Source organism: Corvus cornix, chromosome 1 (assembly GCF_000738735.6).
Source record: "Corvus cornix cornix isolate S_Up_H32 chromosome 1, ASM73873v5, whole genome shotgun sequence".
NCBI classification, from domain to species: Eukaryota; Metazoa; Chordata; class Aves; order Passeriformes; family Corvidae; genus Corvus; species Corvus cornix.
In genome coordinates this window covers 28,133,848-28,155,810 of record NC_046332.1, presented here as the reverse complement: position 1 = coordinate 28,155,810, position 21,963 = coordinate 28,133,848, and the positions used below count along the sequence as shown (strand labels likewise).

At 51.3% G+C, this 21,963-nt stretch overlaps 2 protein-coding genes and 1 long non-coding RNA gene across 4 annotated transcripts; 1 reads left to right on the top strand and 2 right to left on the bottom strand.

Annotated features, from left to right (window-relative positions):
• Positions 1–469: 469 nt before the first annotated feature.
• PTMS (parathymosin) lies at positions 470–4,265 on the bottom strand. The gene is made up of 5 exons (XM_039561693.1): positions 3,866–4,265; positions 3,037–3,108; positions 2,246–2,327; positions 2,032–2,096; positions 470–1,412 (listed from the first exon to the last, which is right to left on the bottom strand). Exons 1-5 carry the CDS (start codon positions 3,911–3,913, stop codon positions 1,362–1,364), a joined length of 318 nt encoding a protein of 105 aa, XP_039417627.1. The 5' UTR covers positions 3,914–4,265; the 3' UTR covers positions 470–1,361.
• Positions 4,266–11,429: 7,164 nt separating this feature from the next.
• Positions 11,430–18,132, top strand: MLF2 (myeloid leukemia factor 2). Of its 2 annotated transcripts, none has more exons than XM_039560485.1 (9): positions 11,430–11,537; positions 11,690–11,763; positions 13,539–13,665; positions 14,134–14,169; positions 15,599–15,652; positions 16,058–16,183; positions 16,518–16,677; positions 16,767–17,007; positions 17,548–18,132. In XM_039560485.1, the coding sequence occupies exons 2-8, from the start codon at positions 11,714–11,716 to the stop codon at positions 16,943–16,945; spliced, it is 732 nt and encodes a 243-aa protein (XP_039416419.1). In that variant the 5' UTR covers positions 11,430–11,537; positions 11,690–11,713; the 3' UTR covers positions 16,946–17,007; positions 17,548–18,132. The 2 variants fall into 2 exon arrangements, with proteins under 2 accessions (XP_039416419.1, XP_039416426.1); XM_039560492.1 differs by having other exon boundaries at positions 11,439–11,527.
• Positions 17,816–20,864, bottom strand: LOC120410802. The gene is made up of 2 exons (XR_005603139.1): positions 19,798–20,864; positions 17,816–19,591 (listed from the first exon to the last, which is right to left on the bottom strand). It is a non-coding gene; the product is annotated as an uncharacterized LOC120410802 (long non-coding RNA).
• Positions 20,865–21,963: the final 1,099 nt, after the last annotated feature.

Here is a 21,963-nt window from a genome sequence, read left to right as displayed (position 1 = left end):
TCCCCAAGGCAGCTGGTGGGACAAAGAAGTGAAGCTCTTGCCTCTTAAAACGCTCCCTGGTCGCTGCGCCTGGTGCTGTGTGAGTCATGCCTGAAGCCAGCCAGGGCAGGGGGCCATGGGGCAGCGTACGGTGAGAGCAACACGGGGCTGCATCCAGCAGCTACAGCTTGGTGTCCCTTTCCAAACCCCTTGTGCCCAGTGCTGAGGCCCAACAGCAGTTTTAAGAGCTTCGGGACAGCCCTGGAGCTTCGTCCAGTGTTTGTGCTCTGCCCTCGCTGCAACTGCAGCATGACAGGGAACAGCACCCAAACACGCTGCCCAAGGGGCCCTTCAAATAACCAACGCGTGCCCTTTGATCAACCTCTGGCTCCCCTCTCCACCCACGGCTGGACAAGCCACTCCCTCTTCCCACAAACCAACTCCCACCGACCCCTGCAGGTTGTGAAGACACAGCCATCCACACCAGCGGTTTGAAACATTTTTAAACGCTTTTATTTACAGTGCTTGTTGAAAACAATATATATATTTATATCTATCATCCTTGTGATGTCTGTGCCATAGAAAACGCTGTGGCTATATTGCCTTTAATTTACAAAAAATGGTCACAAGAAAATCTGAAGGGAAAAAATGGAAATCAAAGTTTGGTCCCCAATTGTTTCTCTCTTGATTTGTTTTAAAAAAGCCTCCAAATTAAAAAAATACACAGCTCAGATGAAATTCATATATAAAAGCAACCCTTATCTTCCGAAAAATTCGCGAGGGCCAGCTTGCTGTCATGTAAACTTGGAAAAAAACCAAAAGCTTAAAATAAATCCTGTCTCCATGTGTCACTTAATATAACCATTATTTGCTTGTAATATTGTCTTTCCTCTCAGGGTTCAGCGGGAAAGCGGATGAGAAGAGGCCTAGGACTGGGGAACGCACCATGAGATCTGTGCCCGCAGCCTCCTGGCTCATGGAGGAGCTCTGGCAGCTGGGCTGGGGAGCAGGAGCTCTCAAGAACCTCATACCAGTGACAAAACAGGCAGGCAGGTGAGAAGGGGACGGGAGGTGCTCTGCCACATGAAGTGCCCGGCGAGGTTGTGTGCCCAGGAAACCATGAGATTCTTGAGGGAAGAGGAGCACTGGTAAGTGGGGCACAGTGAAGGGATGCAGGGGACTGGGATAATTTCAGCTGGGGAATGTCATGGATGGGTTAAGTCTCTGGGAGAGAAGGGACCTGCTGTCTTCCCCATTTGAGAGCACTTCTAATCTTTCCTCATCTGAGATTGTGTGAAGCCAGAGGCTAGCGGGCAGTGCAAGCACAGGCTGGAATGGAGGAGGAGAGATGGACGGAACAAGGGAGATGGGAGGGGAGCTCTTCAAGCTGAAGAGCCGTTTTCTGTCTTCTGTCTCTTTGGATCCACTTCATCCTACATCAGCCATGGAGAGGAAAAAGAGGGAGTTACCATCAAACAGTCACCACTCCAAGGCACATAATTTCTCCACAAAATTCTTAACTGCTGCTCTTTCCTCCATATGGAAATCTCTGTTAGGCCCACTCTAAATCCACTCCCCTCTAAAGCACCCTTGAGTGCCTGACACAGCTGTTCTGTTGGTCATGGTTAAGATGCGGACAGTTCCATCCGGAGGGACACCACACCCACGCTGTTACTTCCAGGAGGTATAAGAAGCCGAGGCTCACACCACTGCAGACAGACCCCAGGGTCCACCCTTACAAGTCTATCTCCTGGCCTGAAGCCCAGAAGACACAGGTAGTTCAAAGGTCATTGCCAAGCACAACCTTGAGCACCTCAACTCCCTCTCACTTACTCAGCACTGCTGGTGGAAGGACCCAGATCCTACAAGGAGCATACATGATTTACTATCCCCTTGCCACATCAGGTTTGTTTACCCATCTGCTGCTGAAGCAATGAGACCCGAGGCCAATTTGAGATTCTCAGCAGCAGCATCCACGTGGATTTGATCAGCACTCAGCGAGTTGCCTTGTTCCTTCTCCCCACTATTATCCTCACACTCACTACTACTCACCTCTTCCTCCTCTGCAGATCGTTTCTCTGCGTGGCCATCCTGCTCTTGCCCATTCTCGTCTCCTTCTAAGCACAAGCAAGAAAGGAAAATCACAGGTTAAACTGAAGCAGCATTTAAGGGAATGTAATCTCACAGTCAAGAAGGCTCAGAGAAGGAATTTCCCTCCACAATCTTCTATTCCTCTGAAGCTTCCTATTCCTTCAGGTTTCCCTACCTTCATCCTCATCACCACCTTCTTCTTCATCCACATCATCAGGATTCTCTTCATCATCCTCATCAGCGCCATTCTCCTCATCCTGAATGAAACAGATCAGTCATAGCAGAAACTGGTGCCAGGATAACATTTCCACATTCTCTTTGCTACAAGCACAATTTCCAGAGCTCCAGCCACCTCAGGTGTGCACTGAGTGCATTGTTACTCCGACACCGTTATTCCCACCACCCCTGCTGAACACTCCTCCCAACCAGCTTTACAAAGCCAATCCTTCCAGTCCATCCCCAACAACACGAAGCTCCTTGTCTCCCACAAGCTTACATCCTGATGAGCTGCCGCCATCCCTCCCAACAACCACAGCATCTCTGTGATTACAGGCTAATGACTTAGCCGAGGCTCACAGTACATCTGCTTCCAGATCCCTTCCGACCTCCATCAATCTGTGCATTTCCTCCTTGTTCCTCCCCCCACCTCCAACACGAGCTCCTTGTGTGCCTCAGGGTACTTCGTGGGCGCAGGACCACATCTCCCGTGCCACATTCTCCTACTTCTTGGCTCCATTCCCTTCTTTGACCTTTTTTCTCTGTGATGGGCTGTGCTGACTACACTAAGTCCTTCAAGGCTCATTCTCCACAATTATCCGAGAGCTCTCTCTCCCATTACCTCTATGCTGGAGCTCCCTTGACCTGCCCTCTTTCTTGATCTCCCGTATTCCCTTCATATTCATTACCCACATCGAGCACAAAACCCTCCCCCGACGTCTTCAAATCTGTCCCTCAGAAGGGCCTCACCTCTACTGTCTCCTTCTTCTTTTCTTTGTGGACTGCTTTCTCTTCGAGTTTGTCCTTCTTCTCTTTCCTTTCCTATATGTGAAATGAGGTGCGGGGGGAGGGGGGGGGGAAAAACCAACAACATTCTGGCGGTCAGCGGCAATAAAAGACGGGGATGCCTGAACAAAGAAGGCTTGCAGGAGAGGCGGAATAGCGGGCGAGAAGACATATTAGGCGTTAAATCCGCCCGCCTGACAAAGGAAAACAGCAGCGAACGCGCGTCAGAGCTACTTTTAGCCGGCACACGCGTGTGGAAACCAGAAGCGGCATGGAAGAGTTTTAACGATTTGAAAAAAAAACCAAAAAAACAACAACAAAAAAAAAACCCCAACCTTGTCGGCAGGATCGAGGCGTTTCCGGACCTCTCTCTCTCTCCATTCCACCCCTCCCTCCTCCTTCCCCCGCCATCCGAGGGCCCGCGCTTTGTGTCCACACAACTTTCCTCCTGCTCCGCGGTGACACCGCTTCCCGCCCCCCCCCGCCCCGGCGCCGAGCAGAGCCGAGCGGAGCCGAACCCAGCGCGCGCTCGCCTCGCCCGGCCAATGGGGGGCGGGGGCGGGGCGGGGGGCGCGAGGGCCCTCGGGGGCCTCCCCCCCGCCCCGCCCCGCCCCCGCCCCCCCATTGGCCGGGCGGCGCGCGAGGGACCGCGCGCGCCCCCCGCCGCCAGGGCACCTCACGGAGCCCTCCGCGCCCCCCCTCCCCGCCGAGCCCATTCCCTCCCCGCCCGTCGGGAGCGCGTTCGCTTGCGAGGATGGGAAGCGGGGAGCGGGTTGGGAGGGAGGTGTCTCACCTTAGCGCTCAGCTCCGCCGGTGCCTCCTCGACGCGTTTTTCCGACATCCTGGCCCCCCGATTGCGAAGGGAAGAGGCCGGTGGGAACCGTGCGAGGGAGGGAGGGAGGGAGAGAGCGAGGAAGAGAGCGAGGAGGGGTCCGCGGCGGGAGCGCAAAGTCCCAGCGGTCCGCAGGCGGCGGCGGGATCCCGCCCCGGGGGCCAAAGTACCAGGGTCTCCCGCGGTGGGGGGATCCGCCGGGGCAGGGGATTTATACAGCGCCGGTGACGAGGGAAGGAGGGACCTGGGGAGGGAGGAGAGAGGGACGGGAGGCGGAGGAGGGAGGGGAGAGGGACGGGCCGCTACAACAATGTGCGCTCCGCCGCGGCCGCCCGGCAGCGGGGGCGCACCGCGGGTCCCCGCAAGGCGCCGCACGGCCCCGTCGAGGCCAGGCGAAAGCCCCGCTCCGCGCCGAGCCGCGGGGCTGCGGCACCGACGGGCACTGTCCGGGGAGGGGAGCCGAGCGCTCTGCCCGCAGCACGCCCGGGGAGCCGCCCGTACAGGCTGACTGGCTCTCCAAGAGGAATCCGGGGGAGGCGAGAAGCGGCGCTGCGGGGCCGTGTGGGAGGGCAGTGCTGGCGACACGCGGCCTCCTGCCTGGAATTTTCCACTCCAGCTGCCCGCCCTTCCTCCCGCTGGAAGCGCTCCCGGCGGCGGGGCTCCTCCCGCCCCTCCCCGCTTCCCCCCCCTCGTCGCCCGCCCGGTGCTGGGCACTTTTCCCGCGCTCTGCGCGCGGCGAAGAGAGTGGGCGGGGCCTGGGGAGGGGTGGGTGGTGCTTCGGGGAGGGGGTGGGCGGGACAGCCGGCGCTGGCGGGGGGGCGGATTAGCGATCGCATCCCCCGGTCCCCATATAAGGAGGGGCTCGGGGCAGGGACGCCTGATTGGCCCATTCAAATGAGCTCTCTGCCTGGCAACAGGTTTCCCATTGGCTGGCGGCGGCCGGCGAGCCGGCGGGGCGGGGGCGCGGGGCCGTTTGGTGCAGTGCGAGGCGGGAGGGGCCGCTGGCACGTGGGGCGGCGGGAAGGTGGGCGAGGGCGCGGGCGCCGCGCCGCTCCCGTCGCCGTGGTGCGGGCATTGTCCCCTTGGGCTCGGCTCCGACTCGCCCGGGACCGGCCTCCCGCTCCGGGCCACCGGCCGGCCAGCACAGGCCGTGCAACACTGAGCCCTGCCGCCCGCCCGCCTTGAACCCGGACTCTGGTAGACGCTCCGCCGGTGCCTCCGTCCGGGCTGGGAAGGATCACCGCCCAACTCCGAGTCTCCCTTTAGCCAAAGGTCCTTCCTGCAGAACCGCAGGTGGTGACTCGCAGCTGCACGGATTTGTTGCTAACGGAACAGATGTTCCTGTAGCCGCGCTTCAGCCCGTTGTTTATCAGCTTGAGCAGACGAGGATGACTAAATTCCCTTCACCTTTCCCAGAAGGTTTATATTGTCCCGCTCTTAGTCATAGGCTCATACAAAAGAAGAAAATAAATCCGCACGCGTTCGCAAGCCTACCTACATACAGAACTAAGCGTGCACATGAGCGCATATGGATGTACACGTGTACACAGTCATTCTCGCAGGTACAAGGCAAGGTTATTAATCCATCTGGTTGGGAAATGTATGGAGGTACACAAACCCTTCTTGTCCTTCAGATACAAACTCAGCCTCTGTGCAAAGTCAGGATTTACAGCTGGTGCTCTTGAGTTTAATAGAATGTGTCTCAGTTCAAGCATCTAACAGCAAAAGCCATTGGTATTTGTGGAACAGAGGGCACTGAGTACATATCTCCTGAAGGAAAGTATGAAAGAGATTGGATAAATTATAATCTGTGCGATAGGGAGGTAGAAGGTCCCCACCTTGTCATCTCGTCTCCTCCACAGCTACAGCTGCTTCGCTCATGATCTAATTGACGTTCTTCCCAGCTACACACAGTGCAGAGTGCCTGCCCCAAAAATCAGTCCTGTAACTCAGACGCACAGATCTAGACTAGTACCAAAATAAACCAAATTATGAAAATGCATGCGCTAATTTCCCCCCTTCTGTTTCACAAAACCCATCTGGCCAATTTCTCAGGTCTAGCTGCTATCAGCATTCCAGCCCTGGTTTGGTTCAAGTACCCCTCTTTCATCCTTCTCTTTTGCAAGAAGAAAATCTTAATTTCTATATATACACCTAAAAATAGGACCCAAAAGAATCTAAAGAGTGGCCAGATGTTGTTCCTCTCTGCTTCGGCTTGTCAGGAGGTACATGGCTCATGGCTCTGATGTTCTCCTCACCAATCCAGGATTTTATCCTTTTCCTTTACACACTCAACTACTGAAAACACAAAACTACACCGACACATATCCCTTGGCAAAGACATCTTCACATTAATGCACAAACAGGCCTTGACACAACATCCTACAGGGGAGAAAGCAAGGATTATGTTCAGAGATGTTGCCGTGCCCAAAGCTCTGCGTTGACAGACTGCGCACCCACGGATGCAAATAGACAAACACCTGTTTGTGCAAGGGAAGCTTGTTTCCAGCAACCTGTGGGATGGGGCTGTTGGGTCAGCACTACAAATTGGCATGCCAGCAGCAACCTCTCTTTTCCCCCCCAGCACTTGCAGTGTGCAACCTCACGTTGTCCCTTCCATGCTCCCCACCACATCCCCTTTGCAATTTTTACCTCATCTGCTCCTTCCTGGCATTTGCCTCCTACCTGTGTTCTTGGTAGCACTCTTCCCATGGCCCTCTCCCTGGCTTCTCTTTGTGACATCCTGTATCTTACGTACAAAATTCATCTTGCATCCCCTCCTTTGTTTCTCACGTCCCATTTTGCCCTGCTTGATTGTATCAGCTATGTTTTTCCCCTTAAACCCAATGTGAAACTCTTCGTTCCTTGTGACCTGCCTGTTTCTGCATTCCGACTCCTCTTGCCCTTCCGATTCCGGTGGTGAGATTCTCTGGGCTTCTAGTGTGCAGCTGCTTCCCTCAGGCCCTGAGGGCATCCATTGACTGTCTCACCTAGCTCTTCCCTGTGACTTCTGCTCCTCCACCTGATCTGTGCCACTCTGCATTTCGCCTGCCAGATCGATCTGCAGCTTTTCTCTGCTCCTCTCTCCCATCTGTGCTGTCCCCTTTGTTGCAAGCGCGAGAACACTCATTGTGCGCTCTGCAGATGCCAGTCCCTGCTCAGTATGTTCTGTAGTCTTTGTCTGTAGTTGCTTTGCCGACTCAGCAGAATATATTCCATCCTTTTGGGGGACTTATGTCCTTAGACAAAATGAGGGAGGTGCAGAAGTTACATGACAGGTCATTGTGTGGAACAGACACTGCGCATCTGCCTGCAGCCCAGACAACAATGGGAACGTCATTTTCTCCATACGGTGTCACAATTTTGGTGCTGTGCCCTGTTTGTGCTTGGTGTTTATGTAGGTGTGTGCACGCGTTTAGGTGCAATACACACCTGTTTGTGTGCAGAGGGGATATTTTCCCTCTTTTACATGCTTTTACTCTTGTGAGCTTAGAAAGTATGGTACTTTTCTACTGAGGCGCGTGTTGAGCTTGCAGGCGTGTGCCATCATACGTGAGCACGTGGCTGAGATGTGTCTGGGCTTTCATGCGTGGTATCTATTTTTCTGCTCCCAGCATATGCGGGGTGAATGCACCTAGGAGCAATTATTTATGCATTTTGGTCTATTACCTTGCTAGTCATGTCACTGCATTCTTTTGGGGGGCAGAGGGGACGGTGACTTTTGTGTTTATGTTGAAGGCTGAACTAACTAAATGTGAGCCATTTTCTGAGCAAAAGCAAAACACAATAACTGGGTATTTTAAGAATTATATTTACTGAGCTAACTCCTAAGTGGTTCCAAACCTCTTCCAAACTGTTTGCTGAATAACAAAAGAGCAGAATGATGTGTATTTGCATTAAATTTTCTTAGATTTACATAAATCCAGAAACGGAGAATATCTGTTCTTTCACTTACAGCAAAACTAGCAAAATCTCAATGTGCAGAGGGAACATGTTTGAATGTACTTATATTTTTAACCCACGCTGTTCATCTTTCTGTACTGCATCCGTTAAAAATCCATGCAGATAATCAGCTTTGTTCTTCTTTCATGATAACGTATACTAAAGTTAAGAGGAAATACTCAAGAATTCAACCACCGGCCAACTTTGCATTGGGAAATGGCTTCCTGAGAGGCAGCATATTTAAATAAGCCCTGCAGGAGGGCTGGGAAGCAGGGTAGGTAACCCAAGGAGAGGAAGCAAGAGGAGTAGAAGGGAGTGATGAGGGGTGACACAGCCTGTCAGAAGACTGGAAAGGGGAGGGATGTTTTCAGTCGTGATTTTTTGTGATCCTCTCTTTGCTAACACAGCACAGATGGAGGTCGTGGTTCTCACTCACAGTGTGACAGACACACTCTTAACACGAGCAAAATATTCTGAAAGTAATCGCTGCCACGCAACGCAAGCTGCAGCCACCACAAGCTGGCTGTAGCATCCCAAATATGAATTGTCACATTTGAAGATCAAATCAGAGCTGTCCTTCACTCAGGGTGCCCTTCATCTGAGGTCAGAGATACTTGTTGGGTGAGGATTACGTAAGAGGCACAGATGAAGGGAACCAATGAGGAAATGGCTGTGGGTAGCTCTGACTTCTGCTAACGAGGATTTCTTTGTCTTCCAGGCGTCCACAGGGGCCCTGGAACATTCGGACGCGTTACGAAGCTGTTTCTGCCTTCCTGGCCCAAATGCTCGGTCCGTGGCAGCAGCAGGTAACAAGGCATGGTTTCTCGCCGTCCCCTTTATTTACCTTCACCACGTGATGCTCCGCTCGCTTTCCAGCGCTGCCGCCGCGGCTGCCCCGGGCCGGCCGTGCCGTGAGGGCGGCGGGGAGGCCGGGGGGGCCGCGGGCAGCAGCCGGCGGCGGCGGCAGCGACGAGCTGGAGCCGGGGGCAGAGGCGCCATTCACCCCGTCCCATTCTGTCCTTCGCTCACCTCCTCCGGGCCGCCTGCTGCTGAGCGCCTTCTCCCGCCCCTTCCCCCATCCGCGCCGCCCCCAGCACAACCTGGGCAGCTCAAAAAAAAAAAAAGAAAAAAAAAGAAAGGAAATGGAGAGATATAATGGTTTTTATTCGTGGTGAAAAGAGGAGCCTGAATAGAGAGTGTGAGAGGAGCAAGATGGGAGCCTTGCTTTTCATTGGCACCCCCATGTCGCTCGTTATTCCGACCCAGCACATGGCCATCCCCTTGGAGCACATCGGGCACAACGTGGTGAGTGCTGTGCAGAAGCCTCTCCTACAAATACTGCAGCAACAGCCCCTGCATTCCTCAGAACTGTGGCCTTATCCACAATCCACAAAAAGGTTGCCATTCCAATTCCTCGTTCCAAGGTTTCACGCGGCATTCGCCACCAACATGACTGTCTGCAAGCAAGGCTCCCTTAAGGTTTGTTGAACTGGTAATAGCCCCAGAAATATAGCCTTCGGTAACGTGTCCATCAGGTGTAAGGACTGCCTGTAAGGTGCAGAAATACCCAGGGAGAGCCACAGCCTCAGCTTCAGCCCCCAGTCTCATAAACTCAGCCCTTGGGTAGTGCTTGCATAGGAGCAGCATCAGGGACAGAAAAAGGATCTGCAAAGCAGTATTTATTCCAGACTCTTTTTTTGTTCCTTTCCCCTCTGTTTGAAGGCAGCAGTGCCTGACTTATTATTTGGAAAAACTGAGAGAGCTTTACCATCTCTAGGATATTGCAGGAGTGGGAGGATCACTGGTACCAAGGGGCAGCAATTTATTTTATCCCAGATCTGGGGAAAAGAAGAAAGAAAAAAATAAGAAAACCAAAAGAGATGTTTACATTTCTGCCCTACAAGCTCTTTACCTCCCTTTGCATCCTGACATTTGAGGTCAACTCCACACTCCAGTCAAACACCAAGAGAGCCTCAGAGCTAAAGGAAAACACACCAGACAGGAAAGGCTTTCCAGACTGGAGGTCTCTGAAGGATGATTCAGGTTTGCAGAAGCAGCATCAGAGAGGCTGAGACAGTGCTAGCAGGGGCTTTGTGTGAAGTTCAGCACTCGCAGATGAGCTCTGAGCTGGTGACAGGAGGCTTTTTCAGCAGCTCACTTATGAACAACCTCCCTCTGAGAGCTTTGGCCCTGCTTAGTGTGTGCCCTGCCCATAGGACTTGTGTCCACCTCATGATCCTGCACCATTGTCCTGTTGACACTTCCCCTATTGTGAATGCTGTGGCTTTAGCCTCTGTAGAATGCAATTACTGTGTGCAGGAGGGACTTCTGAAGAGCCTTCTGCATGCACACAGGCACGGGCCTCCAGTGAGAGGTCTTCTTTCTCAATACTAAGCAGTTTTGAGACTTGCTGTAGCAAGAAGTATTGCCAGGTCCTCTATGCCTTCCACACGTGAAGCACGGTACTGGGTAATTTTCCTCTGTCAGACTCCGAAATCCAAGGACATGGCTCCTGCCACAACTCAGGAGCTAGATTTCTCAACCACTTCTTGCAACCTACTATTTCGAGTCCTCTGGCATGGGTCCAATCTGGCTCCTGCACATGGTGGGCCGGATGCAACAGTCAACAGAAGCACCACTGAGGAAGCATGCCCTGGGCTGGAGCTGGCATGAGTCAGTCTGCTCTCTTCCCTGTAATCCAGTGGAGCTGGCGGTAGCTGAAGGCAACCAGCATTCCCCAGAGATGGTGACAGAGGTGTCATCCCCCTGATTTCTGGAGATTCCCCACCACCGGTGTAGGTGCACACAAGTACCTGCACTTCGCCTGTGATTCCCAGAGGCTGCCCAGGATCAGTGATGACCCACAGCTGGCTTACAAAGTACCCTCCCAGCTTCTGTCAGCAGAGCACTGGTGGGCACACACTGTCCATGTGTTCAGCACAGCCAAGCAGCTCTGTCGGTGCCTCCTACATGCCCATGCTGTGCAGGAGGCCTGGGATAAGTGCTGCCCCTGCAGCGGCCAGGGATTGCTGTGGACTTTGGCTGGGAACCAACTGGCCATGAGCCACAGGGGTTACCACAGAGTCACAGAATATTCTGAGTTGGAAGGGACTCATCAGGATCATCGAGTCCAACTCCTGGCCCTGCACAGGACCATTCCCAAGGGTCACACCATGTGCCTGAGAGAGTTGTCCAAACACATCTTGAACTCTGTCAGGCTTGGTGCTGTGACTACTTCCCTGGGGAGCCTGTTCCAGTGCCCAGCTACCCCCTGGATGAGAAACCTTTTCCTGATACCCTGCCTAGACCTCCCCTGACACAGCTTCAGGCCATTCCCACGGGTCCTGTCACTGGTCCCCAGAGAGAAGGGATCAGTGCCTGCCCCCGCGCCGCCCCTCGCGAGGAAGCTGTGCGGAGCGATGAGGCCTGCCCGGTCCCTCACATTCCCTCTGCCCTCCGGGGCTGCCCGCTGGGAGCTGCGGGCCGGGGGCGCGGCCCGCGGGGGCGCCAGGGGGCCGCTGTGCCGCGCGGACTCGCCTCGCCCGCGCCCTCCCCCGGGGCGGGCGCGCATGCGCGGCGCGGGCGGGGCGGAGGCAGCGCGGGCCGGGGCGCGATGGGCGCGGAGGCGTGAGCGGCCCGGGGGCTCCGGCTGCGCCGAACCGGGACCGCCGACACCGGCAGGCACGGCAGGGTAGGGACGCGGCGGGCGGGCCGGGATCGGGGGCGAGCGCTACCGTCACCTGCCCGGACTGGCGGCGGGGCGGGGGGGCCGGTTCCGCCGCTCCGCTCCGCCCCTCCCCGCCCTCAGCCCCGGCTGCGCTCACCGCCCTCTCCCCTCCGCAGAGGCCGCCCCCGAGCGAGGGAAGCATGTTCCGGCTGATGAGGGATGGCGAGCCGGAGGATCCCATGTTTGCCATGTGAGTCGGGGTGGGCAGCCTGCGGGGGGATCGGCGGGAGGGAAGGGGGGGGCTGCGGCACGGATCGTCCCCCGGGAGGTGTGCGCTGCCCCCCGCGTCCCACCGGGCGGGCAGAGGCCGGCCGGGCCCGGGGAGCGCCGCCGCAGCGCAGCTGTCTGGGGACGAACACAAACATCCTCCGGAGGGGCAGCGCGGCCAATAACATGGGTCGCGTCGGTCTCCTTTCTGCGGTATTGGAGCGTAGTCTTGGAGGAAAGCGTAATAAAGTAGGCCAAAAGGCATCGCAGCTGTCTGAGAGGAAGAGAGGGCTGGAATAACTAATCTTTTTCTTCGCGCAAGGATTTTTTTTTTTTTTTCTTATGCAAAGTAGGGTTGCAGTTGAGATAGCTAAAATCTGCTGCTCTGTCCAGTGTTTGTTGCTGTTCTGCACAGGAAGTCATTAATGGAGCTGGAGAAGGCTGCTGAAGCAGTTGTCAAGTTGTGAAGAACAAAGTAAAGAGAAGACAACGAGTAGTTTTGAAACACAAGTATTGAAATCTAACAAAGGTCCCAAGAACTCTTCCTGGGATTCCTTTCACTGAATGTTTTTGTTTCTGTCCTCAGTACAGAAATTGGATGCTATTGATAAATTTTGGCAGTGACACTAAGTTGGCAGCCCTTGCCAAAGTGGATAAGGAATAGGCTGTAATACAGGAAGAATTTGATTACATTAAACAAGACACTACTAGAAATTTGGTGAAATTTATGCATGTAGAAGAACAGTCCATTTTATTGCGTATGAAATCAATGGTAAGCAAGACTTTTATCAGCTGTGAGCAAATTAGCAGGAGAGGAGACCTCGATGTCCCAGTTAGTCACAGAATGACAGCGTGTTCTCATTAACATGGCAGGTATGAGTCTAGCTTTTATTATGGGAAGCATTTCCAGTAGAGACAGAAAAGTACTGGGTTGTAGTAGGTACTTTTGTGATCTCAGGAACAATCTATGCTGTAGAGGTTATTAATGCTCAAGAGGGATAATTGCAGACTACAAGATGGGCAGGAAAAAAGCTATGGTATTTCCCAGAAGTTTCTTATTGTGGTCGCTGTATTCTGTGACTGTTTATCCTTACCCTTCTTTTCCTGCTCTCGCTTCTCCAGGATGTGTGAATCTGTGCAGCCCTCAAAGTGGAGGCTGCAAAAGAAGGGAAAACCAGCTAGGGATCCCATTTATTGTTCCCCTTCTCCCTCAAATCTGGAAAAGCTGTATATGGTCTCACCCCCTGGGAGGCAGAGGGCTGTCAGGCCATACAGTCCATTCTGGAGGTTCCAGTCTTGCATTTCACTGTTCATGTGTATGTATGTGGAGGGGTGAGAGGACAATATGTAGGATCTCCTGCTCCCTGCTGCCATTAAGTGCAGCCCTATCTTTGCAGCCAGGAGGGTCTTCATGCACCTCCCTACAAAAGGTGTTAGAGCAGCGAGGTTCTGGAACGGCCTTGGCCATGCTTTACTCCAAAGCAGTACTGAGAGCAGAACACCAACCTACTTCTGAGCAGACAGCAGTTAGTACCTGAGAGGGCTTCTGTGGTATAAAACCTTCTATCACAAGAGATGTGATGGGATCCAGAGGTCCCTTCCAGCCCCAAGGATAACCATAGGCAACTCCTACTTCTCAGGATTCTGAATTTTCAGCTTGGGAAGGAATGTACAGTTGTGTAAGAAAAACTCAGAGTCAGGAGGAGTGGATTATATGGGGCTTTGTCCTCACCATTGTTCTCTCCACCTTTCCAAAAGGGATCCTTTTGCCATCCACCGGCAGCACATGAACCGCATGCTGTCTGGGAGCTTTGGGTTCGGGCCGCTCCTTGGCATCACGGATGGGACCACACCTGGGGCTCGCCAGGCTGGCCGCAGGATGCAGGTAACAGAGGGGCTGAGTACAGGCTGGAATTTCTCAAACTGCTACGTCAGTTTCTGCCTCCCACCATTCCTGGGCTGGGCACCCCCCTTGCCTCCACACGGGTGGTGGGTGCAGAATTAATCTCTAGTGCAGTGGTGTTCTGGTCCTTCTCTTTACTCCACCTGTATTAATGTGTTGAGTGCAACTGCGTTCTAGGTTGGATGGGAGGAAGGGAATGAATATGTGTTGTTTCTCAAGGATGTGAATTCATATAACAGGGAGATATTTAGGAGCAGCACCTCATGTCTGGTTTGTTAGGGGTGATACGGCTTGAACTCCCAGGAATCCATGGGGCTCTTTCTTGATCTGTTTGTAGAGCCTGAGTGTTCCCAGTTCTGTTTCTGAGAAGGATTAGTGTGTTCTGATGAGGATATAGTGTTTGGCTGTTGCAAAGTCATTCTCTGTTCTGTTTTTCTGTTCTCCTGGCAGGCAGGAGCTGTTTCACCCTTTGGGATGCTCGGCATGGTAAGTTTTCTGTTTTTCTGGGTCAGATTATAGAGGCTTTCCAAGTAGTGGCTCCATGCTGAGATTCATCAGCACTGTGTGCAACCAGTGCTAAAATGTAGCCATCTGTGAGCATGACCAGCTATCCTACCAGGTAGGGAGGATGTGAATGTCTTAGGAGACTAGGATGAGCTTTAGATTTATAGTAAATGGAATAGGGAAGAGGGTATTGAGCTGAAACTGGAAGCATCTGGTTCCTCGTGGACCTCTCATAGAGTTGCTTTATGACTTCAGGCCTTTACTTTGTTTCCCCTCTAATGTTTTAATCCTGTCTGTGAGCTGTTTTCAAAGAGAGAGTCTAACTCTGTTTATATGGGGGAGTTGTATTTGCACCTTGACCAGAGAAAAGCCATAAAGCTGTTATAGCACAATATTTCATGGGAATTGGGACAGTTAATATCTGGGAAGAGCAGGTAGTCCCATAATAATCTCATACGTCTGAAAAGAAGCTGCAGATCTGGAGGTAATGGAGGAGCTGTGAGGATGCGAGGGAAGGACTTGGCCATCAGTAGGCAGAGGGGATGATTGCACCTCCTCTGCCAGTGGTGGCAGCTGGAGAAGCCAGCAGGATGCTTCAGGTATACAGGGCTGGAATGAGAATGGCTGTGTGTACGTGAGAGCCCCGCGCTCGGAGCGTGCTGGTCTCCATCTTCCACTGAAATAATACAGTGGGAATAGGTTATTCCAGATCCAGCAACTTCAGCTGTCTTGCTCTGCAGAATTGCCTCATGAAAGAGACTCTAGAGTCCCGGAATTTCTGTAGCTCAGAGGAGGATTAATAAGACTACAAACACATAGACTTCAAAGCATAATAACATTGCATGTGAGTAGTGCTCTGCTGGAAACGAGAACAAGAGGCTACTCGAGGAAACAAAAAAAAAGAAATCAGCAAGTTTGAACTGACATTATAATTTTGTTTACATATTGCACAATTAACCTGTGAGACCTGCTGGCCCAGGGTGTTACTGCAGCCTTCAGGTTTACAGGATGGAAAAGGCAGGTGTTTGTAGGGGAAAATAAGCAAATTTGTTGTTATGCTAGAAAGAAAACAATCAGTGGAAACTTTTCTTAAGCTCACCGTTAGTGCACATGCTGAGATTTCTTCTCTTAACTTCACTGAGTTCCCAGGCTCACAAAGCGCAGTGGATCAGTAGTTGGATTGAAACTAGAAGAACAACCTTTGCCAGAACATTGAGCAATGCAACCTGAGAGAATGGAGAGAACAGCAACCCCAAATTCTGGGGATTTTTTTCCTGCACTACTGAAAGAACGGGAAAAAAACCCCAAGGTTCTTCTTAGGCAGCAGGTTTTTTTGCAGATAGTTTGTTGTTCTTTCCTCATGTCTCTTCCCAGACTGACTACTCTTGTGTTCTCTTTTCCTTTTTATCAGGCAGGTGGTTTTTTAGATATGTTTGGGATGATGAACGATATGATTGGAAACATGGTAAGAACCCTCCATGAACCATTCTGTATTGAGGGGAGTGCTGAGGGTGCTTCTGCCATCCCTCTAATGTGTCCCACCTTACTGTGCTGCTTGGGCTGGACTGAGCCACACCTGCCAAGGTGGCAGAGGCTGTAAGCTTTGCTTCATCGCTGGGAGTCAGTGACAGAGCTTGTTCCTGAGTGCAGGGAGAGGAGAGGGGTGAGGAAGGAAGTGTAGGGGCGGACTTGTTTAGCAAGAAATAGGTATTAATTTAACAGGAAGATGTATTCTCCAGAAAAATGGACCCATGGGGATTATATTCTTCCTATTGTAACTTCTTCCTACTTCATTGTATAGAGAGAATTAAATGCCATCTCTTCTTCCCTCCCATCCCTTCTTTCCGCCATTCCCCATTCCTTCTTGCAGGAGCATATGACAAGTGGTGCTAACTGCCAGACATTTACCTCCTCAACCGTCATCTCTTACTCCAACCTGGGTGATGGGCCCAAAGTCTATCAGGAGACCTCAGAGATGCGTTCAGCACCTGGTGGGGTAAGGAGGCAGCTGCTGGCTTTGCTGTGAGAGCGTGGGCTTTGTTTGGTGGCTTTGTGGGTGGCCACCCACAGCACTTGGCTTTGCAGTCAGCTGCAGTTCAAGGAGCATACTTTGCTCTTGTGACTCACTGAACTGTGCCAAGGGCCCCGGGAGGAAATGGGAAGTGTTGGCAGCGGGGAATCCATTCTTCCTTCTTCATAACATCGCGTCTGGCGTCCTGGGAGTGGTGGCAGTGCAAATTGGCTGAAATACTGGAGGCAGGAATCGGGGTGCCTTGGGGGGCTGGGAGAAGGAATGAAAATGTTGATTCCACGTGGGAATCTGCCCCCAGATCCGTGAGACAAGGCGAACCGTAAGGGACTCGGACAGCGGCTTGGAACAGATGTCGATTGGACACCACATCAGGGAGAGGGCTCACATCATGCAGCGGTCCCGGAACCATCGCACAGGCGACCAGGAGGAGAGGCAGGACTACATCAACATGGATGAGAGTGAGTAGTGCCCGTGTCCTCTTCCCAGCAAAGCCAGGTGCCGCTTCCCCCCCTGCTCCTCCACCTGAGCTTGTTGTCTCCCTGCGCAGGCGACGCAGCCGCGTTTGACGACGAGTGGCGGCGAGAGACGTCCCGCTTCCGGCCGCAGCGGGGCCTGGATTACCGGCGTCACGAAGGCAGCGCTGGCCGGCGGGCCGAAGGGACTCGTCTCGCCATCCAGGGCCCTGAGGATTCTCCCTCCAGACAGTCCCGCCGGTATGACTGGTGAACTCGGAGCAGACCTTGTGGGGGGTGCAGCGTGGCCACCCCCAAATCTACCTACACGCTCTTGTAAGTCTTAGCAAGTTCCTTCCTTGTCTTCCACTGCATGGTTGCCTCTTAGCCATAGGGTTATTTTTTTTCTTTGCACTAATCTTATATTATTTTGAAGTTTCGGTTGCAAATGGGTTTTCCCGCTCTGAGAGAGCAGGGAAAGGTGTGAACTTTGAGAAGATGCTGTGCTGAACAGGAAGATGGAAGCTGTTTAAGTTAGCTTTGTCATGAACAAAAGACCTGTGGTGTCAGCCTTAACTGTTGGCTGAAATAGTATGACATGTAGGATTGCAATCTGTGGAGTGTTTATATTGTCACTCTATAGAACTCGGGGACTGTTTGCTGTCCATCCAGTTTGAAATGTAGGTAAGTGCTGGTGTCTGCTCTCCTGCGCTTTGAATAGGGCTCACTAGGATGTGATCTAGTGCTTGAAAAGGAACATTTTCCCCTTTTTTTTGATGTCTAGACATAAGGTTTAAACATGTCTTTGTCTGTCTTCTGTCCTGCTTTCTAGGTACCACTTACTCGTTTTATGTCTTCTGTTTCCTTTCCTCCCAGGTACAGACAGTGAAACTCTGCCCCTTCAAAGCACCACTTGGACCCTCCTTGAATTTAGTATTAACCTCCCTCCCACTTAAGAATTGAAACAAAGCAACTAATCTTCTGCATTGCTCTTTTTCACCCCATTTGAGTGCTGCAGTGGGGCATGGGGAATCTCACTGATGTGCAAGGAACACATGAATTGCCCATTCCCTCTCTGCTGTCCCTTGGCTCTGTTCTTTCTGCCAGTAGTGGTGGGCATGAGGAGCTGCCACCTTGCCTCTTCCATCCTTTCCACTCTTTCTGTGCTGGGTTGGGCTGGTTCTGAAGTTTGTGTTTAGTCCCCTGTGAAAGGAATATGAGGGAATTCTGCTAGAACCCCCGTCAGTCCCCTCATGGGGACAGAGGCTCCGATTCCCCTGCTGCTCCTTGGTACATCTGTGGAGAAGCAGAAGGATGTGTGCGTTGGAGAAGGGAGGAGCAGAACAAAAGCTGGATCAGCCTGTGGGCCCCCCGACCCCTCTTCAATCAGCTCCCCCACTTTTTTAATTTGTGAAACTTGTAACTAGATGTTTACTGAATAAAGAAACAAACTGTAAAGAATTGGTGGATCAGTCTTTGCCTTCAGCTGACGTAATTGTGCCTGCTGTGGAATTAAGTAACCTCTTTCACATCCGTGGGAAATTGCTGAGGAAAAACTTGGTGTTAAATTCTAAGGTTTTGTTTTCTTATAGAAAATAGCCTAATAGCCTTCCCATGCAGTCACAGAGTGAGATGATGCTCAACATAGAAATCATGAAAGAAGATCCAAGAACTCACCCTTTGCAAAAAATGCCCTCTAATTGCTGTAGTTTTGCTGTGCACTCAAGGGAAATTTGTCAGTCTTTCTTGCTGCCTGGTGAGCTGTGTAGCCCTGAATTGGGCCTCTGGGGTTCCTGCACAGACAGGGAATACTTCCATTATTTTCTTATTATATCACTGCGACTGAGGGTGACGTTATGAATGACCTTTTCTTAACTTGAGAGGCATTAGGAATACAGGACCAGGGAAGATCTCCTGGGTTCTTGGCCATTTTCCTGCTCTGGTACACCCCCTTAACACAAACCTTTTCATCACTTTATTTGGAACAGAAGGCAGGAAATCAATTCATGACTTACACTTGGAAGTGGTGCGCTGGGATCTTGCTGTGTATCCCTCTGTTGTACATGTGGGCACTGACAGAGAGAGACACCTTGCTGGGGACTGACTGTCCTGCCCTGAAAAAAGTTTGCAGCATCCACCCTCTGGAAGCTCAGGGCAGAGTTTGTGCGTGTTCCACCCTTCAAGGAAGTGCAGAACAGAGCTTTGGCTGGTGGCAAGCTCTGTCCCCACTTCCCCGTGCTGTTTCGTCCCATGGCAAACCCCAGTAGGAGTCATAGAATAGTTTGGTTTGGAAGAGACTTCAAAGACTGCTGTCCCTGGCAGTGGAGTGACTTTCTGGAGGTGTCATACTCAAGACAGGCCCTGAAGAGAGCAAAGCCGAAGGAGGAGCAGGGCTTGGGAGAGGTTTCGTGGAAGTCATCTTGGGATTGCCAGACTGAGAGAGAAAGGACTGCAATAACAGCAGCCCTCATCTCTGGCACCCTCAAGCCAGTGCACGATGTGGCACCTGGTGTTTTGATCCAGCAAAGAACCAGCTGAGCTCGGAGGGGTGCCCACAGCATGGAGACAGTGGCAGTAACCAGCTGCTGGGTCCTGGGCCGGTGTTGAGGCGATGTCTGAGACGGAGAACAAGAAGGTGGCCATGGGGGTGGTGGGGATTAACATTGACCTTTGATTGTGAGGATCCATTCCTCTTTGGGCATGGATTTCCTAATCTTGATCTAATCCCAAATCCTTTTATCTGGATTCAGCCTCTGCTCCCTGTTGGGTGCTGTCCTGCTTACGGATTTAGGTAGGACCCTTGCGTGCTCTTCCACTCTGCAGTGGGAGGGTGATTTACCTGGCTGCCTGAGCCTTGCTAGCTGCTGCACATCATTCCCAAGGTCTTGGCCTTCTCCAGGGGCAGCAAGGCACTGGTGGTCTAGGAATATGGAAAAGAAGTTCAGTGAGAGGAGAACTTTGTGTTAAGACAGGAGGCCAGGAGAGAGTTTTAGACATCCCAAACCAGGAAACAGGAGAAGTATATTGAGATGGCGACCCCTTTGCTTGTCCCAAGGCTGACCGGATACATTAACTTCTGACTTCAGAAAGGAGGAGGGGTTTTTCCAAGGAAGGGGACACACCTACCCGGGGTTAATTTTTTCCTATTAGTTACAGTTTCAAGTGAAATGCTTTCCCCGTAAAAGCAGTCCACCTCCTGTATCCAGGCACAGGAAAGGCTGGGATGAGACTCTTCCATTTCTGAAATGTCCATGAGAGCTGTGCCAGCAAGATGGAGAAAGAGAAGGTTGGATGTTCCCAATATGAAAATCAAACTGCTTATTTCAGATGTGCAGGGCATGGTTCCAAGTCATCCTTATCCATCCAAGGGAGACAAAATCCCTTCTTGCTCCTTCTCCCACAGCTGTCACCTTCAAATTGGACTAATTGAAGCACCAAATCAGTTCAGTTCAGAGGTACTACTGGATCTTCCTAAGGAGCAAGTAGGGCACCTGAAATGAGACAGAGGGGCCTGATGCTTTCAAGAGACAGACGTAAGGGGAGATGGGTAGAATGAGGTGGAGAGAGGCTAGAAACACTGGTAGGAAGATGGATAGCATAACCTTGGATGAGAATGCACCAGAATAAATCAGAAACTTAGGTGGTTTTGTTTGTTGTATATTCAGTTTTCCATAATTGAAAATATATCATGAAAATAAAACCCATTAGGGCTAGTGGGAACTTTGCCCTTAAATGTTTTTGTGGGTAGCCCTGAAGGTCTGTGCATCTTTCACTGTACTTTTTGAAGCATTGTAAAATACTGAGGGAATTGTAGAATACTGGGGAGAAAGAAATTTGTGAAAGTTAGCGTGCCAATACTTTCAAATAAAAAATTAGATGATATCCACACCTGTAAACCAGGTAAGCTGACATTAAATCAAGATAAGAGATGAAAAATGCATTAAATTTAAAAATAAATATTTGTGTGTCAGTGCTTATAATATGTGACCTCACTTCTCAAAATTGTTCCTGTCCAGCAACTGTGACAATTTCTGATTAAATTATGGGTTGGGTTAATGAAGGCACTACAGCAACCCAGAGTCAGAGGTTATACCAGCATGAGGCATTTTATCTGGCCATCCAAGACTATGTTCTGATGTAAAATAAGTTAGTAATTATTAAATCAACAAAAGGGCCAATATTATAAATTTTTGTTCACTGATAGATTTCAAGTAATGAGGGGGAAAAGAGACTGTAGAATATGAAATTATTTCCAGTAGGATGTTGTTCCGAAACTAATGCTCATTAGAAACTTGATTAATGATCTGAAAGAAGGTATTAAGCCAGTGCTGATGAAGCTTTTAGAGGATACAAAGAACAATGAAAGTAATAAATGTTGGAAAAAGATGAGATATACTGAACAGCCAGTAACTATTGGTGTGTGTTTATTTATAAACAGTAGGTATTTTTGGCTGCACTGAATGCAGAAAAGACATTCATCCAGGGACGTAAACATAGTCTGTGCTCTTTCAAGATGGAGGACTCCAAAAGGAATTGGGACTGGAAGACAATCAAGGAAATGAATGGTACTTGCATAATTCTTCATCTGTGCAGAGGGGTTACACTGGGATGCATTAGCCTGTCTTCTCCAAGAACAGAGGTAAAACTTCTCCCCTCTGAAGGATCACAGAATGGTTTGGGTTGAAAGAGACCTTACAGATCATCCAGTTCCAACCCCCCCCGCCGTGGGCAGGGACACCTTCCACTCAACCAGGTCACTCAGAGCCCCATCCAACCTGGCCTTGAACACTACCAGGGATGGGGCATCCACAACTTCTCTGGGCAATCTGTGCCAGTGCCTTACCAACGTCACAGTAAAGAATTTCATCCTAATATCCAGCAGAAACCTGCTGTCTTTCAGTTTGAAGCCATCTGCCTTCTCCTGTCACTACATGCTCTTGTAAATAGTCTTTCTCCATCTTTCTTGTAGGCTCTCTTTGGGTACTGGAAGGCTTCATTTAGGTCACCCCAAAGCCTTCTCTTCTCCAGGCTGAACAATCCCCGTTCTCTTCAATTCTCTCAGCCTTTCCTTGTAGGAGGGGTGCTCCATCCCTCTGAATAATTTGGTATTTCACAGTAGTGAGCCAGTTGTGGGAAATGTGGGTATCAGACACTAAAAAGGACACCAAAGAAGACTCAAGAAGAGGGAAACAAGGATGGCTTGAAGCCTGGAAACACTGCCTAGCACTACAGGATAACAAGAACTCAAGACTTCCGCATCTGAGCTCACTCCACTGGAGCACGGGCTACCAT

Bases quoted from the DNA above. Each gene is read 5' to 3' on its own strand.
- PTMS (XM_039561693.1), bottom strand. From the start codon at position 3,913: ATGTCGGAAAAACGCGTCGAGGAGGCACCGGCGGAGCTGAGCGCTAAG. The intron at 2,328-3,036 runs GTGAGGCCCTTC...TGTTTCATTCAG, and splicing joins AGAAGAAGGAGACAGTAGAG to GATGAGGAGAATGGCGCTGA. The intron at 2,097-2,245 runs GTAGGGAAACCT...GCTTGTGCTTAG, and splicing joins AGGTGGTGATGAGGATGAAG to AAGGAGACGAGAATGGGCAA.
- MLF2 (XM_039560485.1), top strand. From the start codon at position 11,714: ATGTTCCGGCTGATGAGGGATGGCGAGCCGGAGGATCCCATGTTTGCC. The intron at 11,764-13,538 runs GTGAGTCGGGGT...CCTTTCCAAAAG, and splicing joins GAGGATCCCATGTTTGCCAT to GGATCCTTTTGCCATCCACC. The intron at 14,170-15,598 runs GTAAGTTTTCTG...CCTTTTTATCAG, and splicing joins CCTTTGGGATGCTCGGCATG to GCAGGTGGTTTTTTAGATAT.